Source organism: Rhamphochromis sp. 'chilingali', assembly GCF_963969265.1.
Source record: "Rhamphochromis sp. 'chilingali' genome assembly, chromosome: 13".
Classification (NCBI taxonomy): domain Eukaryota; kingdom Metazoa; phylum Chordata; class Actinopteri; order Cichliformes; family Cichlidae; genus Rhamphochromis; species Rhamphochromis sp. 'chilingali'.
In genome coordinates, this window is record NC_137940.1 from 33,703,251 (window position 1) to 33,722,034 (window position 18,784).

General features: G+C 37.8%; 2 protein-coding genes across 6 annotated transcripts; both read right to left on the bottom strand.

Annotated features, from left to right (window-relative positions):
* Positions 1–867: 867 nt before the first annotated feature.
* On the bottom strand, positions 868–9,395 carry rab41 (RAB41, member RAS oncogene family). 5 transcript variants are annotated; one of them, XR_013973754.1, is made up of 9 exons: positions 9,203–9,394; positions 8,037–8,095; positions 6,810–6,863; positions 6,435–6,540; positions 5,405–5,516; positions 4,907–5,000; positions 4,406–4,499; positions 2,936–3,002; positions 2,661–2,730 (listed from the first exon to the last, which is right to left on the bottom strand). XR_013973754.1 is itself a non-coding variant. In XM_080900249.1 (8 exons), the coding sequence occupies exons 1-8, from the start codon at positions 9,279–9,281 to the stop codon at positions 2,666–2,668; spliced, it is 636 nt and encodes a 211-aa protein (XP_080756375.1). In that variant the 5' UTR covers positions 9,282–9,395; the 3' UTR covers positions 868–2,665. The 5 variants fall into 5 exon arrangements, 4 of the variants coding, with proteins under 4 accessions (XP_080756375.1, XP_080756374.1, XP_080756373.1 ...); XM_080900249.1 differs by lacking the exons at positions 4,907–5,000; positions 6,435–6,540 and adding an exon at positions 5,807–5,912 and having other exon boundaries at positions 868–2,730; positions 9,203–9,395; XM_080900248.1 differs by lacking the exon at positions 4,907–5,000 and having other exon boundaries at positions 868–2,730.
* Positions 9,396–9,850: 455 nt separating this feature from the next.
* arr3b (arrestin 3b, retinal (X-arrestin)) lies at positions 9,851–16,742 on the bottom strand. The gene is given in 16 exon segments (XM_080900859.1): positions 9,851–11,172; positions 11,175–11,285; positions 13,039–13,088; positions 13,177–13,200; positions 13,300–13,377; positions 13,533–13,670; positions 13,948–14,020; positions 14,144–14,228; positions 14,317–14,452; positions 14,548–14,624; positions 14,726–14,785; positions 14,940–15,133; positions 15,219–15,263; positions 15,365–15,425; positions 15,583–15,613; positions 16,660–16,742. Coding segments are annotated over 16 exon segments (1,257 nt in total). The 5' UTR covers positions 16,668–16,742; the 3' UTR covers positions 9,851–11,086.
* Between the last annotated feature and the right edge of the window lie 2,042 nt (positions 16,743–18,784).

Genomic DNA, 18,784 nt, shown 5'->3' on the forward strand with positions numbered 1-18,784 from the left:
AAACAAAACACCCAACTCTACCACGTGCAAGCAAAACAGGTTTTGAAATCTGTTGAAGAATTTGTTTTATCCACTTATTTAGCAGAAAGTAATGGATGGATGGCTTTTCTTATTCAGCCAGTTTCCTAGACTTGTATCCAACCCAAAGAGCAAATCTTATATAGTACAATTAGCTTAACCCACGTCTGGGAAAAGCAGTCATCTGAAGCAGTGAGGACTGTGCACCATGAATATAGGATGCAGAAAAAGATGGTTCTTCTTACTGTACCAACATCCTAACACCAAGTCTTAAGCCCCCAACAGCCCTTAGAACACGTCTGTTGAAAATGCAAGCTGAGATTTGTTAGTGTTGTACCAAAGCTGTGTTCAAGTATTGCATAAAGTATTATTAAGAAATGTCTCTCTACTGCATACAACTTGGAATAAGTGAAGGTTTTTCCAGAACCTTCTGCTCTGGACACATAATACTCAAGGATGAGAGTAATAATCTATCTGTAGCAGGATTATTGGAAATAAAATTTCATTTACATTCTTTAGTTAGATATTAGCAGATTTGTGCAATGCAGTGTCATGCTCACATTTGACCACACCTAACTGTTATAACATTTTACAACTGTGATGTGTTACATAGTTTCAATGGTGACGTGTGACACACCTATGTATATCCGGCTCAGGTGCTGTGACTCATTTAGAACTTTATTAACCTCCTAGGACCTGGCGTTCACATATGTGGACATCACATTTTGGGTTAGTTAGACCAAAATACTCAATTTTGCTCTACAGGGGCCTGATATCCACTTATGAGGACATTATACTGCTACTGTTGCCATAAAATAGTGAGTTTTAAAAACAAAATGAACACAGAGGTTAAATTTTGGTGAAATATCTTTATTTTACTCCATGTGATAAGCCTACACTTGTTGTCATTAACTCTCCTTTTTATACATAAGATAGTAATAGTACAGTATTCACACAAACATTGCTAAACACGAGTAGACATATTTCAAATGGACAGACACAATTCAGAATAGCACAAAGCTGAGTATTTAGTAATAGAAGAGCTGCTCATGTTAAAACGGTTGTTCGCGTTGCAATTTAAATACCTTAACTTTCAAATCCATTTTTTAAAAATGCTGGACATTTAAAAAAAAAAGCTACAGCAAACGATCAGTGTCTTTTGTTGTGCTATGGCTGGTTAGTTGGTTTGGGAGATGGTGTAGGCTTTAACTGTGACTGTAAATCAAGCAACAGACCACACCGGCAAAAAAACACCCCCCCCCCCCAAACTCACTAGGCGTAAATGTCACCTGTAGGTGGCGCCTCAGCAAACACGCAAACAATAAATAAAATAAAACTTTAAAACATGCGTATCGGCATCTGTACTTTTGGTCACGCGTACAATGTTAGCTGTATGTCCAAGTTACAAAATAAATAAACCAACAGTCCTACACAGGCAATAGCAATACAGCAAAAGATATGGCAACTAACGTCTGCACTTTTTTTTTTACAGCAAGGGTGTTAGTAAGCTTTAGCTGTATCTGAGGACATCTATCTACCAGCTCTACAAACAACTAGTGAAGCCATGAACCAGTCAGCAGGCTTCTCTGATATTTTACAATATTGTGGCTTGATTCAGTGCACAACGTTGGTGAACAAACAAGCAAGGCATCTGTGTTCTTATCCATGGAAATCCTGCGGGGTGAGCATGCTGCATGTTGTTGCAATAGTGTAATCAACACAACACAAATCGTCGATGAGATGGTGACCAAAGTGACAACTCTCCATCGACGTGGAAAAACTGATTTTCATAGTATTAGGGGACCATCTACTCAGAATGCCTCCTCAGACATGTTAGTACAGTGCAGAGCTCATTCAACAACATATAAACTTTTAGGTTAGTAGGCTTTCTAATTTGTTTGGGCTGGTTTCCCTTTTACAATGGATATCCATTTCCTTATTACACATCCTTCTGCAGTACTGTTAAATACAAATTTGTGTTAATCCGGTCCGCTTACACACTTGTATTTGGCAATGTAAGCTCACAGACGTGTTAGGTATAAGTAGTTCCACTGACACAATGAAAAGGGTTTACTTGAGCCTAATGTGGTAATATAATGTTTTGCAATGATAACAGTTCACTGGTTGAGAGCCAGTCGTTACTTCCTCAAAATAAGACAAAGTCGACAAATGATAAGCCGTTTAGGAGACAGAACTCTCCATTTGAAACAAAAACAAAAGGATAGGCAGAGAACTCAACCTTGTAGAGTCATTTAAATAATCCCAAGCAGTTTTACTTTACAACAACAAGAGTAACAGCACTAAGATTCTAAACTGTGCAATAACTCAAGAGCAGTTAGCTATGTCAGTCTGCAATCCTATATAATGCCATGCAACTGGATGAAAATCTGAACATATCAATTAACTTATTCCTTGTTTTAAATGTTTACTTTTGAACCATTTTTTCCCCAAATAATTTGTTTCAATACAGTAATGCACATCCACACGGTTACTCTGAAAAGTCACTGAGTTGAAAAGGGAAAAAAAAGAAGAAAAAAAAAAGACAGGTCCTCCATCCCGATGGCCGTGTGCCAAGGGTGGAGGAAAGTGGCCACTGAGAGACAAGCTGTTGGTGGGGAGGAGACAGGCTGGCAGGGGCTGAGGTGTACTAGCATGAGCAGCTGCTCTCAGTTACAGTCATCTCTGGCTGTTTCTCCAATTTGATGTCGATCACTGAGAGAAGTTAGTTAAGTAACACTTCACATGAATTGCAGATTTCACTTCTTTTTTTTTTTGTTTTTTGCAGTGCCTTTCATTCTCTGCATTCTTTCCAGTCAACTAAGTCGCAGTCAGTGCTAAGTTACAAATATTTTTAAAACTGTGGCATGACAAAAGGTATGGCAGCAATTTCTGCGCAAAAGCAACTCAAAAAGGATACTGTCCTCTTTGCTTTTCTCTGGTGTGCTATCCATCCCAGGCAATGCAGCAGCAACGCGTCGGAACAGCTGCAAAACAGTAAGAAAAATTAAACATTTGAAAGGAACAATTTGGTAAATAAAATGTAGTAGTTTAAGTAGCAAAAAACACAAGACAGTCCTGTGAAAAGAAAAACTCTCACAGGTCTTTACGCAGTCCTGTAAAAAACTAAGAGCTAATTTCTGTTGTACACTTGCTGATGTGCTTGGGATCGTTGTCCTGCTGAATGACCCAGTTTTAGTCTTTGGACAGATGGCCTCATATTTGATTCAAGAATAATTTGTTTACAGAGAAGTTCATGGTGGACTTGATGGCTCCAAGGTATCCTGGTCCTGTGGCTACAAGACAAGCCCAAGTCATCACCCCTCCACCACCATGCTTGACAGTTGGTACGGGGCGTTTGTTTTTCGCATAATGTGGCACAACGCTTTACGGCCAAATCTCTACACTTTGGTCCCATCTGCCCAAAGGACATTGCTCCACAGATTTAGCGGTTTGTTCTTATACAACTTTGCAAACTAAACTATGCTCCTTCTGGGAACCTTCAAAATAAGTCACCCCCCCCAAAATGTCCTATCATATATCTTTCAGCATTGAACATGCTAACCAATGTCTAGAGTCTGACATGTAGCTCTTGAGTTTTTTCAGTTTATCTAAACATTGCACGGTCTGTCCCTTTAGTGGAAGACTGTGGCATTGTGTTAACACATTTCAATGTTCCAGACCTCACAGAGGTTCTCACATTTGCTGATCATCATTTCATCAAGTGCATTTCATAAGCAGCACCTGGCTGCTACTCAGCCTCTTTATTCCTATTGAAGCAGTAAGAGTGAAATTACTTTTTCACAGGACTGTACAGTACATTTTCTACAGATGTAGCAGGAAACTGTTTATACTCAAATCTCCAGAAATGTGTTTTTATTTACATGTTTACTTAAGGCCCCAACACTAAGGCACTCACACTGAAACAAAGCCCCTGGCATCCTAAAGAAGTGAGATATTTCAGTCTTGATGATAAATTTTTGATTCCAAACAGCCAAATACAGTCATACATTAGAGTTAGATTATCATGGAAAGTACTGAAAATCTGGTAACAATACAGTTTATCATATTACCAAACCCTAGATGGTAGTCAATGGGCAGTATGTAATTAAATTATAGCTAGTTATCTCTAAATATTGCATTTCATTGAATAAACACAAGTGGTAGTCAAAGCAACGATACAGTCATCTGCTGAGAAAATCTATTATATTCATAGAAATGTTTTAGCAAATCAGACAGAGTACTGGGAAATAAAGGCAGTTGCAATAAACCTGCGCAGAGCAACTGCACTGAAAAGTCTGTGTGGAGAAAGCTACGACAGGTCATGATGAGCCACGAGGGGGGACAGAGTAGAATTAGCTCAACTACCCTGAGAAAACGGAATCGCTACCTGTTTGACATTGTAGCCAGTCTTTGCGCTGGTTTCAATGAACATGACATTCAGTTCCTTAGCTCTCTGCTCGCCCTCCTCCGTGGTGATCTGTCTGCTCCGGTAAAAGCAGAAGGATGGAGATGGCCGAACAGACAGATATGGAAAGAAACCGCAAAGAGGACAGGCCAGAAGAAAAGAGAAGAGATGGAGAGAAGGACAAAGAGAGCTCAGCAATGAATCTTGTTTGGAGTGAAGAAGAGAGTGGTTAGTTTATAAGGCGGACAGAGACAAAGGGACAGAGGCTGCTGTGCTGAGTAAAGACGAAACAGCATAAAATCCACTCCGAAGGTCAATGATTCATTCAACAGCCACACTCTAATCCATTAAATGATCGAAGACATGGAGGAGCTTCACACCCCAGATGTCACAGGCGGGCCTCCCTAACCTCTGAGACAGTATGAGCCTTGCTTGAAACGGGATAATTTGTCACCATTACACCTGCTCCTGCTGAACACCAACCTGTTTGACGTTATAGCCAGCCTTGGCACTGGTCTCTATGTACATCACATTGAGCTCACGAGCTTTCCTCTCTGCCGCCTCAACAGAAACTTGCCTGCCATGGTCCCGGGAAGGGTAAGGTGAGGGTGAAGGATGGAAGTGTGGTGTTTTTAGGGGAAAACACAAAAAAATATTCAAAATGACATGAAGAGAAAAAACGTAAGGCAAAAGAAAAAAAAAGGCAAAACAGAAATATGATCAAAGTATAAATAAAAAAAAAACCCAATATAAATAAAAGTATTTAAATAACTCATAGAAAGGCTGAAGTATGCAACATTACAAGGAAATAATAAAAGTAAAAACTGGATGAGATGCACTGAAGGGAAGTGGGATTCCAGGCTTTGGCAGAGTTTATGCTACACAAAGATACCTGTTTTGTAAATGCACTAGGATCCATTTATCAATCTTTGTAAATAGAACAAGAAAACAATCATTCGCGCTTATCTCACAACCATGTACCTTTTATCCGCCAAGTCTGTTTTGTTCCCGACGAGCATGATAATGACATCACTTCCTCTCTCTGTTCTAACATCATCAATCCACTTTGAGGTTTGCTGGAAAGAATTAAGATCTGCAAATGGGGTGAAAACAAGCAACAAAATACAAAATCATTATACACATCAGCCACATGTGCCCCAAAATACATGAAACATCTGTTACAATACATTCAGTTAAAAGCCTAGAGAAAAGCCTAATCTTATATAAGAAAAACCTGTAGTTATGTGTTAGTGAGCAGGAGTATTCAGAAGAAAAAGCTTGGAGAAGAAGTGTATTTTGTATTAGTGTACTAGCAGAAATAAAGAGCTTCCTTCCTATTACTCTAGAGCCCTACAGAATGGTTAGAGGACAGCCCTGACTCACTGGTGATGTCATAAACAACCACAGCAATGGTAGAGTCACGGATGTAGCTGGGAATTAGGCTACGAAAACGCTCCTGTCCAGCAGTGTCCCAAAGCTGGAGCCGGACCTGAGGATTGGAATTGCAGAAGAAGAAATTGACAAAAAAAAAAAAAAAGTCGAGATAAAGGGCAGCAAAGGGAAGGATGAGAATGTGGAGAACAGGACAGACATAAAAAGAATTGCAAGCCAAGCAGTAAAGAAGAGAATGACCTTTAAATGGAGGAATTGCGAAGAATCATTCAAATGCAGAAGGCTCAAAGATGACGGGTGTTATGCAAATGTGAAAGTAGGCCCTGCTGAATCATTATTTAGGCAGCTCTCACAGGATTTCTGCTCATGAAGTGACATCGGCAGACATCTTTTTCATTATTCTTCAAGTAAGACTTATAACTATTAGCATTTACACTCCCCTGGACACTGCTGGAGAAATGCTTTTGAATCACTACACCTAATACAAACAGTATCTGAAATATACCCTAACATGCTATCCAGCGGGTTTGCTAGGCTCATTGGTGCTTTTGATTTTGTTTTTTGCCCTTCCACATACTAAGTGAAGGACAAGGAGGAGAGGCAAAGCCACAATACCTACTGGCTATGTCATAAACCACCACAGCGGCGGCTGAGTCGCGGATGTAACTGGGGATGAGGCTGCGGAAACGCTCCTGTCCGGCTGTATCCCAGAGCTGCAGCCGGATCTGTGGCCAGCCACGAAACAAATGTGGGAACATGGGGGCAATTCATGATCCAGCCAGGGGATGGAAGGAAAACAAAATCTTGAAATAATGATGGGAACTAAAAACACGATCACATGTTCAACAAAATGAGTGAAAAAACAAAACAAAAAACTAGGATAATCTATAAACAATGTGGAATGGTGTGATAATAAGCAGAAGCATGCTTCTATGGCAGTTTTAATACCTGACCAGTTGGAATGATGTAAATTACAGTAACACACTGGGCTTACCGTGCGATCTTCCAGATACATAGTTTTTGACAAAAAGTCAATGCCAATTGTTGCCTGTAAAACAAACACTTCAATTAAACAGTGTTACCAGCAAGTTAAATGTATTACATACATTTAAAGAATCGTTACCTACATTATATGTTAAAAACATATTTTATTGACCTTTTTCATAACATAGCTAAAAAATGTCCAGAAAGAACAAAATTATCAAGTATTGTGATAGCGGTTTTGTGTGAAGATGCTTTAGATAGGAGTTCATCTGTAGCTGGACTTGACATAAACAGATGATAGTTCTTTCTTTTTCCTTCTGTCATGATTTTTGTACTTAAATCTGAGGCTGATGATTTAGTTAATTTGCCTTACATGTAGATTCTTATATCAGGAGTTTGTCATTTAAACTCTAAATGAGCCAAATAAAGATAAACTACTACTACTTCTACTGACATTTAGACTTGTCACACAGGTAGCGCTCATAATCTAATCAGTGGAATGCACTCACATGCTTCCTAACATCCGGAGTAAGTGATTTTTGTAGCAAGCCCTTTGTGTGTTGCAAACATTCTACTCTGGTTGACTGGTGAAACATAATGGTTTCGGCAATTTGAAGTAACCCGTTATTCATGTTTCGTTATACACTTACAGAAGGTAAAACCTCAGGGGCTTAGCTAGCAAGCTGATCGCAAAAATGGACACTATATTTACCATATTTACAAGAATGTGAATAGACAGATTACTAAATGCAAATTCCCTATGCCAAATACAATTAAACTAAATGATCCCATAATTTCCTCAGGGATTAATAAAGTATTAATCAATTTTAAATCATGCTTTTTATTTGTTCTTGTTTCTAATGTCTCTGTAAAGCACTTTGAATCACCTTGTTGTTGAATTGTGCTATACAAATAAACTTGCCTTGCCTTGCCTATTGTTTTGTGTTAATTTTTTTTAATTGTCCAATTTATCCATCCATCCATTCGCTTCCGCTTGTCCTTTTCAGGGTCGCGGGGGGCGCTGGAGCCTATCCCAGCTGTCTAAATATTTACAAGTATCAGCTACTGACATGATAAATTGGTCTATTTTATTCTATTTTAACTGTCACATATGTTATTAGATGATCAGTCGCATTGAAACTGTTCGCTCGTTTTTTATTACACCTGTGCTTGTGGCAAAAATGTCAGTTTTCAGACAAAAATGACTACACAAATCCCTGTTATAACTTCTTTTTACCTGGTAAGTGTTGTCAAAACTGTCATACATAAACCTGGTGATGAGTGAGGTTTTCCCAACTGTACAGAAAAAACACAGTCACTTTAGTAACACAAGAGGTATTCCAGGTAATTCAAGCCTAAAACCACCACTCAAATGGTAAATTTAAAAATTATATAATTGTGTAATTAAGTCTGTATTCAATGAAGAGATAGAGAAGAAAAATGAGTCGGTGACATCACACGGTGAGTAAACTGCTATTACCACTGATGCAGTGTGGACGACTGAACCCACACGCTGAGCTGGCAATATGGGTGGAGCCACAAAATCTGGAAAATTAAAATGTATTCGACCCCTGACAGCTGGCTCGTAATACCATACTGTATCAATTACACGACACAAACATTACTAACAACAAGCCACGTTTTGCAATGTCAGGGTCAGTCTCCGAACCTGAGCAAAAATAATGGCAATGAAGGAAAAAGGCCGACTGGTGCGAAACCACCGGTCGACGTGGCTTGTTCAAGATGCTGCAGCAGGAAGCTAACAGCCAAACAACTATACACCGACAAACAGACGGTTTAAATTAATTATTGAGATTTTCTGTTTGAAGCCTGTGATCTGTAACAGACTTAGAGCAACTATGTAAGTCTTTAAAGTGCGCAAGCGAGCGTCAACATTGACGTTTTAGCCCAATAGAGCTAACTAACTGCTAGCTACAAGCAGAAGTAACGTGCTAACAATGAACCTCCATCACAAACTAATGGGAGGAACAATGACAATGCCCATTGACTCATTTCGTTAATTTTTAATATGTGGATAAATCTTGAATACAGCTGCTACGACACAATAATTTGTCATATTCTTGCCCTCTTTTAAGGCACAAAACAAGCTAGTTTAGCGATCTATCTCAAGCTAATGGTAGCTATTCAATGACATCATCACCGGGGAGAAAAATCGGTAGGTTAATAATCTTTGTCATGCTCTAATATCCTTTGTTGACCTTGCAAAATTAACAGATTGTCCCGTATCATTCCTGGTCACTAATATACACTACATGACTGTACCATACCGTGCAATTTTAAGCTAACACCACAAAGCTAGTTAGCTGATCTTGCCAGTTCTCCCAACATTTCCTTTCATCTGACCAAATTAACGCTTCTCTAAGTACTTCGTGCCCATCTTACCACTCTGTTCGCCCAGAAAGACGAGCTTGAACTTTCGTAAGGGGTTGCCAAACTCTCCGCCGCCGGTCGTGGTTGACATTTTGTCAAAAAAAATAAACAGCTTACTAGCTGACTTGGCTAATGATGTGATGTCTAGACCAGAGAGGACCAAGCCGTGTATCCTTATCCTACACTAGCCAGCGCTATTGTTTTCTGAAACATACAGCAGTGGAAATAGCGCCTTCAAGTGGCAAACACAGAGAGACAACAAAAATGGCAAAGTTAAGAAAGGCCTTGCAATCAGGATTACCATTCTATTGCAATATTTGCAGGTTGAAAAATCTGCAGAAACAATAAATACATAATTTAAATGCATTTGTTTACAGGGAGCGTAAATGTTTACACAGGACATTTTACAACTGCAGGAAATTTTCTGTAATATATTCATTCAGTCAAATTAACTCGTGGAACCATGTTACTTTCATTTTTAACAATTATTTTAAATAAAATAATTTGTGTAGTTTATTTAAGCAAATATTTGAAAATAAAGAAAAAATAATAAATAGGATAAAATCCCAAAAAATAAATTCTGAATAAATTGCATGATGGGCAGTTGGGCAGAATAGATTTCAAATTAATATAAATGAAATCTTATGTGAAATTGAGCATTCAGTATGAGGGTGACTGTTTTCCACTTAATGGTCAACAGTTAGGTAAACAACTTTTTCAGCATTGGTAACAAGGCTGCATCAAGCTGACAAGTCATTTGATCTGTAGCAAACAGCAACTGAAATATCTAATAAAAAAGTTTATTATTTTATATATTTATTATTATTATTATATAAAGTGTCTTCCAGTTGTAGAATTAACCACAAAAAGGTCTTCCTGAATATTGTATCTCAATCAGAAAACATTTTATAGTGCAGCAGATAACTGAACATTGCTGCAAAATCATCCACAGGTGGTTAGGGGTACCAAAGTTGCAATAGTCTTTTTATGATTGCTTAGTTATATTCGTAACACGAGTTGGCCAATATAACAATGAAGGACAGTGCTGTCGTGCGGCAAGAGGATTCTAGGTCAGATTCCAAAGAAAGACATAAATGTGAAGTTAGGTTAAGCGTTGTTTCTAAAGTGGCTGTTGGTTTGATGGTAAATGGTTATCTGTTTCTCTTTGTTACCTAAAAAATCCTTTATGACAGGATGTGTGAGCATGATAGAGCTGAGCCATAGGCAAAGGAGTCTTCATGCATCAGATACATCTAATTCATTGAAATGCATGGGAATAAATGGCATGGCACCAGATGAAAACAAAAAATGTAAAATTGTATTGTTTTTTGAAAGATTGTTTCTGTAACCCGCTGCACTATTATTGGGAGAAAGAACCACAAGAAGCAGAGAAACAGTTATATATTTTTGGGTCACTATTTACAGACAAGTAGGCCATGTGAAATGTTACCGAAAGCTGGCTTGCTGCAACTTTTTGGAGCAGTGGTATAATAACTGGTTACACCCAGAAAAACTTTAACTGTGACTTAATCTAGCAAAAAATGATAGCTAACATAAACATAAAAATGTATCAGTTTGGTTAGTGTGGGGAAAAAAAACCCCTTCCAACACCAAAACAGATCATAAATATGAACAAAGAGAAGTTTGTACTTGAGAAAAATGGATTTATTGAGTTCTCTTAATTGTCTTAACAGAGTGTCACATTTGTGTTTTTAAAATAGCCACTCATTTCATCCATTCACCATTTTTCAACATGTAATTTCTAATGACATAAAAATAAAGATTACGTTAAATCAAGCTCTGCATCCTCATTACCAATGACACATATTGAAAGGTCTACTCTATTGTGGGACACATCTGTTGGATTCTAGTGCTATGATGTCACGCACGGAAATTTCACACAGACTTCTGACCCTCAGTAATTGAGTTCTCATAGTTATTTATAATAGAATTGAATATATACAGGGGAAATTTGAGCATTTGTGCTCTTCTTTGCTGATAATGAGTTCCTTTGTGTTCTGTGTTCTCTGCATGAGAGATGATTTTCCTTGACTGGCTGCTTCAACCATCCGTGGTGTTAACTGTGATATCTGACCTGTGGATAAAATGGACAGACAATGGACTGTGACTCTAACATTATTCAAGGTAACTTATGGAATATATCTCATCTAATTTTGTACAATCCAGTTTCCAAAAAAGCTGCAACATGAATGCAATGATTTGGAAGTTATTTAAATACTGTATTTTAAAAAAAACAGCATATCAAATGTTGAAAATTAGATACGTTTTGTGTTTGTAGAGAGAGAGTGGCAGGGGCATTTTCATCATTATTTTAGATCACATCTTTTTTTGTTTAGGGACACTGTTAATATTTGGGAGGCCTGATGGGAACAGTTGGTGTAATTTGAGAGCACAGTGTTTCCCAGTTCTTGTTTGATGTAGGACTTCAGCTTCTTTGCAGTCTGGGGTCTTTTTCATTTCATAACACACCAAATATTTTCATTTGGTGACAGAACGAGACTGCGAGCTAGTTAAGCACCTGGAGTATGTGCTTAATTTTTAGTATTGTTTTAGGAAATAAGCAAGACCTTATGTGAACTAGAAGCCATGGATATGTTGCTATGAAACCTACATATACATTTCAGCATTAGTGATGCCATCACAGATGTGCAAATTACACATGATACGTGCACCCCTCCCTTCTTCTCTGTGCTAATAACAAGCCGGTTGGTCCCTTTTCTAAGCCCAGATTATGCTTTTTGACCTTGTCTCTTGTATACAGAAATTTTTCTGGGCTTTTAAATCATTCAATAACATTATGTAGTTCTGTTAAACAAAAATTTATTCTTTAATTGTTGAACTCTTTCTTCACACAGTCTTTTACAGAATTGTAAACCCTCTCGCTCATCTTTGCTTTGCTGAAAGTGCCAGCCTCAGACGGGGTACTCATTCTACAACCACTCAGTTATCTCATTTAACTTAAAACATTTTGAGTTTCAACATTTGATAAGTTGTCTTTGTAGAAGGGTTACATTTTTCAATACATACATTTTGTAGTGTCCCTTGGGTTTTTTTGTTTGTTTGTTTGTCTGGTTTGAAAATTGGGTAATGGATTACTTTGATTTGTGAATTTTTATACAGTATTGCAGGCCACCCCTTCTTTTCTATTTATAACATCTGCAATTTTTCAGACTCATACACTTTCAGCTATTGCCCAACTTTCAAATATCTGCATACATGCTGCTATTAATGTCTACTGGAGATCTTTTAATTATTGATCTTGGGGGTGGAGCAAGAGGATTCAAATTTCATTTTTCACACAGGATTGAAGGGTAAAACAGGACACTCGTTCAAGGGCCATCACTTCTGTGCTTTTGCAATTCATGCAATTTTCTATCCAAATACGGTAGTTCTTTAACATGTGTTTTATGTCATCATCTAATATTTTAGTGTGTAGGGATGTTATAGGAGGGGCAGTAACCCTTGAAGAAGTCAACACTGCACAACTCACTGTATCTGAGTTGACCTCACCTGAACTAAAGAGGCATTTAATCCAATTTGCTGTGGTTCATAAAACACATAATTGTTCATGAGAAACAAACATGAACATCATATACAATTATCACTGCCACAGGCGAATACACGTCTTTTTATAGAGACTATTTTATACTTTATACTTACACTTCTGCTCAGTACACAGTAATGGCACGCAGTAAAGGGGAGAGCATGGCATATAGATGACAGTAAGATCAGTTACAGAAAGCCACTGTCTACTTTTAGTGATATTTCAGGAAGTATTTTAATGGTAATTTAGCTGGCACTAGTAGTTTACAAAATACAGAACTCACCTGCAGGCTTTGGGGACATCAGTGTCACAGGAAGTTCCACGACAACATCACTAAACATTTTACAGATTAACATATACTCGTGAATAATTTGCATTCATTTACACAACTGGCAATAAATGAAGGAGAACTGATATTTACCGTCCTGTCAAACCACCCAGCAAGCTATGGTCAGAGAGAAATGATAAAAGAATCCCTTAGTCTGCACAGTTTGGCACAAAAACAGGAAAGCGTTATGGGTTAGTGTTTTCTATTAAGCCTTACCCTCCACTCGAAACTGTAAGAGTGACCTTGACTTTGTAGGAGATAATAATTCCCTGCATCTCCTTCTCTCCTTGACTCCTGCAAGGAGATGGGAATAGTTTACGATTTAAACCTTGGGGATTTGGTTTAAGGTGCTATAAGTGGACGGCAGAATATATAGTGACAACATTGCTGCTCAAAAAGAGGATGAAGGCCCATCCTAGTTTCACCTAAAAGAGACCTAAAAGTCTTACAGCGTTGTGGATGCTAAGTTGGTGTCCTGATCTTTTAGACGTCCATCGACTGCAAGACCTAGCTTTTCTTTGTTGTTGGCAAGCAGGGGGGTTACTTGGAAGGACTTCTCAAATGTAGAGATGGCATTTACGGTCTCTCTGTGTTTAGAGGTGAAATAGAGGGAAAAAGAACTCACACTAGGTTAGTATTCATTATTTTCAGTTAATCTACTTAGGGCCTTTTTCATTTTAAGTAGCAATAAAATACAGACATATTGGAATATTGGTGTGTGTGTGTGTGTGTGTGTGTGTGTGTGTGTGGGGGGGGGGGGGGGGGGGGGTCGTTTATAGCCTGATAGTTACAGCACATAATGTACTTTTTAGATACATTAATTTGAACCAGAAATGACTCGAGTCCGGTTATTATTCGCCTTACCCAAACTCTTGAGCACAGACTTCCTTGACGTAAGTGTCAGATGAGTAGAGGACCACACTTGTGAGCTGGTTAACTTAACACAAAAATAGTTCATGTTAGAAGTATGAATTAAACTATATGCCTTGAAAATATTTCCCCCATCTCTTCAAACTATACAAACAAAAATGATTCTGATCAGACATATTTGGGTCCTTACCTGAGATTTTGATTTTCTTCACAGTCTTGTTGGTTTCATTGTTGATTTGCACTTTAACGGTTATTGGATCTCCATGGTAATAAACCTGGAAAAGAGTGATTTTAAAACACAGTTTAGCAATTATTATGTAATATTTATAATGGTAAAAATGCATTTGGTATATTTTCAAGTACCTCTTTTTCAAGGGAAGCCTCCAAGTGCACTGGTTTGTCACTCATCATAAACTGCTTGGATAGATCAGCCTTGGCTCCGGCCTTGTTGTTAGCTGGGGCGAACTGTATTTTACGAATCATCAGACGACAAGTATCCCTAGAAGGAAATAAAAGGGAAGAGAATAACCCATGCATGGCCTTCATACACAGCTCAAAGACTGAAAGGTTTAAAATGACGCTGCACAAACATACTTTTTTTGAATGACTTCATCTGGATTGTCAGGTGCGTTGGCAATGTATGCTTTAATCTCAAAGTCCACACCGCAAGCCTACAACAAGGCGAAATCCAGATAAATTAATTTTTCCAAACATTTAACACAATGTGTAAGACTTAAAGAAAGCAAACAATAACACTGGATGGTAACTGTACCTTGCCGGAATCATTTAGCCCAGGCTGTAAGGAAACTGAGCATGGAAGATTTGGTGGCATCTGGAAAAAGAAGAAATGAGTCACATACATGAACGTTACACTTTAAAATGATTTTAAAATAAAAGCGGGGATATGATCTAAGGTTAATCAAAATACCTTGCATTGAAAATAATTTATTTGTTGTTACGCAAAGAGAAAGATTAAGGGTTTGGACCTGGAAGGAAAAGGCGTGCCCCTGCTCTCCAACTTTTTTCAAGAGGGATTCCATCATTGGGGATTTAGCTTCGCTGCCACCCGTAGGTGGATACACCTGAATGCGATGTAGCCAGATGTCCCTTCTGAAGGTCAGTCCGATGACATCCAAGTCATCACTTCCATAGCGGAAGGCACAAGCAAGATAGACATACACTGCAGTGGAAAAATGTTGTTTCAGTCTGTGTCAGTAAATCATCGCTTATAACTTTTATGATTTGCAGACTATAAAGTAAAATACCTTTTCTGTTGTTAAGACCAGAAGGATCCACTTTAACTACCCCTTCTGCAAATATGAGAAGAGTCAATCCACAGCCTTAGATCTTTCACAGAGATTCTTATAAGTTCATATATTCACATATATCAGGATGCAGTTTTGCCACGCACCAACTATTTCTACTGAATCCACATTGTCCACAAAGTCCCTTTTCCCCAAGTACAAGGCAATCTATATGAAATGAAGAAAAAGGAAAACGGTTACTCCTCCACAAGATTAAAAAAAATGTGGACGCTATTTCGGGAAGTTGGAATAGCAACATACAAATTGCACTCCTCCCTGTGCTCAAGGGGTGCCCTGTAATGATTATATTGTAGAAGCCACTTACAGTTCCATTCCCACTGGTCTTCTTAAATACTCTGGAAATGAAAAAAAAAGAAAAGAATCTGAATCTGAAGAGTATTTGAACCTGAAAGTCCTAAAAAAAAGGCCCTAAAACACATGCAGACAAAAACACAAGATGTTAAGTCTAAATGAGCAGTGACCCATAATTTCATTATTTTTGCTTGATTATAAATAATGAGCTCTTTCCCCCTATTTTCTAAGTTGTCTTCTATAACATATTTGTGCGCTTACAACTTTTCTAGTTTTTGTCCTGGATAACCTCCCACTTGCCATCAACTCCCTTGCTCCTCTCCTGTGAGGATGGATTAGTGCTTAAAGTCGAATTGAACCTGCTGCTACAAATGTCTAATCTGAACGTAAGACGTGTGATTGAGTAAGCTGAGTAAACAAAGTTAAACATCATATAAAATATGAAAATGACATAGTTGGATCAATACTGGGTTAGGCAGGCTATTTTATGAAATAGCTGTTTATGCTACAAAACAAAAAGTAGTGGCAGAATTGGCAAATTTAACACCCAGATTTATCCCAAGATATGGAGAGTGCAAGAGTGCAATCCTTTTGTTCTGGGCGGATGTAGTAAACAAACAGGTAATCCTTGGTGGTGTTTGTCGCTTTCAAATGCCACATAATCCTTTTAATGCTTTTCCAATCCACAAAATCCATCTTAATAAGGATTTTTTCTTAAGTGTCTAAAAAGTATAAAATAAATCAGAATCAGAATCAGAAAGACTTAATTTATCCCCAAGGGGCAATTAAGAAGTTTTAAGGTTGTTGCAGAAGCTACTTCTGTCACGATGTTACATCCAATTTACTATCCTTGTTTCTTCTAAATTAATTATCGCTTTCATCCCTCATGAACAACTTTTCGTGATTATAAAATAAATAATCAAAATTAATTAATTATTTAGAAATCATTCATATTTAACTGCATTAAACAGGTTGCCTAAAGTTCTTTTTGGATTTTATATTGAAAGTTTGATGGTTGATTTTTAACCTTTCTAAAACTGTCACAATATTAACATTGTTGATGAATAAGCCTTAAACCTTTCACACTCACTTGGACATGTCGATGGCAAAATTTTAGGTCCACTCTGCAAAAAACCCCAAAACACAATAAAGTCATAAATAGCTCAAAACACGAGATAGTAACAAAAGCTATAACTATTAGGTGCTTTGGTTATCTGTGTCAATTTTAGTTTATTATGCCGGTACAGTACACGCTAGAAAGCTCCTCATTGATGACACTATGGCAAACGACAGTCATGTTGTTCCCTATAACTTCTAATAGGAAAGGATCTTTCTGATTTTATGGTTAGTTTAAGATCATAATCATAATAAACAACATTCCTAATACCTAGCGTGACACAGACCATGCGCTCCTTGTTAACGGATATATAAATATTGATAAAAACTACATATTCCCATGTAATAATACCGTGATAAATTTCCAACAAATGCTGACTCTGTTCTGTGCAGTTACAGTGATCCGATACCTTCTTCATATACCTTCTTCATCTGATTCTATTATGCTGCAGGTCAGCAAGAAAAACGCTAACTTACCGTGCCCTCGGTTCTGACAGTGAGTCGTCTCTGCTGTGCTCTCTAATCCTTCACTGTTGATAGTGTAAGTGCCTGCCAATCACGGACTCCCTATTGCTTTTATACTATGACCTCCCAACCTTGAAACTCTCCTCTTAAGCTTACTGTCCTGAAGAAGGCTGTTTTGGAGAAAATCTGATTATTTCATTATACCACTACTGTTTTAACCTACAGCATGTTTAAAAATAATACTGTGCATGTAGCTTCAACATAAAAGATAACGATAGGAGCCTTGGCATTAGTACAGCATGTAATGCAGAAAAACTTTTCATTTTATGTATTGATTTGAGCTTTTTTAAGAAGTAAATGTATGCATGAATAAAACTGGGAATTTGATACTTTGCAGGTATGGTGCAATAATATAGTTTAGTAACAAAATTTTCATGAATTCTTTGCTCTCAAGCTTCAGATGGTCTTAAAATACTAATTAAGACTTGCTAAGCTGTAAAGAATGCCTTGTGAATGGACTAAATGTTCAAGGACTCCTTTTCTTATAGCTTAAACTAGAGTAGAGTGGTATTAGTAGGATTTTAGTTGTTATGGTAGCAGGTCGACAGATGGCTCCTCCACCAAGCCTTGCCCAATCTGTGCACATAGGAGGTTTACATAAATCCAAGTGACTTAATGTTGCACAAGGAACACGGCCTTACAGCTAGCATCAGTCTGATTACAAAATCATCCTGGCAGTTCTACTGTTTAGCTATGAGCATGGTTGATTGAGCAACTTAATGATAAGCACGAGTATATTGTGATGTCATGCCAATTTTGGATCCTATTTGAAGTATGAAAACTGAAGCAGAATTTGTGGCTATGCCATGATTCCGTGGTTTGGAATATTTGGCTTTAAGTTAATGAGGATCTGTTAGTTTGGGCTCTATGAAACTGGTCTACTTGAACTGTAGGCATTTGTTTGACCCGCCTTTAATGTCTGCCAAAGCACCAGCATTTATTAGCAGTGACCTTTAGCAGATCAAACATCTTTTCTTTAGCCTGAAGTAGTTAATTGATAAATAAGCGAGCTGGATGGATTGTCACACCTTGGCAGTCAAGAATAATGAATGAGATTGGTGTATGTGTGTGTTGGCCTCTCTGCAACTGTTATACAGGTACAAGGTTTGAGATCTCTTTAAAGCTGTCCTTGCAAGACAGCACTGGTGTGAAAAACAGCACCGGATCACCACGTAGGTGTTAAATCTCTTTAATAGGTTAAAGCTGTCCTGATCATTCCACTATAGTGCAGTATAGAAAACAATCAGCTTCACTTCAATGTTTTCTGTGATTCTAATAAAGCAGTAAGATCTTGCACAGCTTAAGGGATTGAAAAGCAAGCTTCCAATTGCTCTAATACACAAAAAGTTATCGTGAGAAAGTAAACAATTACTTTTGGAAGGTAGGGGATATACAGGAGCATCTTTATGTGGAACCTGGTGATTTTAACACCCTAGAATTGACAGTGCTCAGGTGTTTCCTTTGATGTCCTGCAGTTAAGAAAGGGATCCAAAATGCTTTAAGCTGTCAACTCAGTAACAATTTAGAAATAGAAGAAATATCAACAGACTCAAAGTCTCAGGACTCTTAGTAAT

What these genes read in the sequence shown, in the direction of transcription:
- rab41 (XM_080900249.1), bottom strand. Translation starts at nt 9,281, where the DNA reads ATGTCAACCACGACCGGCGGCGGAGAGTTTGGCAACCCCTTACGAAAG. An exon ending in GTTTTGACAACACTTACCAG is followed by an intron (nt 6,864 to 8,036) that starts GTAAAAAGAAGT and finishes TTTGTTTTACAG; the next exon opens with GCAACAATTGGCATTGACTT. An exon ending in AGAGAAAAGCAAAGAGGACA is followed by an intron (nt 2,731 to 2,935) that starts GTATCCTTTTTG and finishes AACTTCTCTCAG; the next exon opens with TGATCGACATCAAATTGGAG.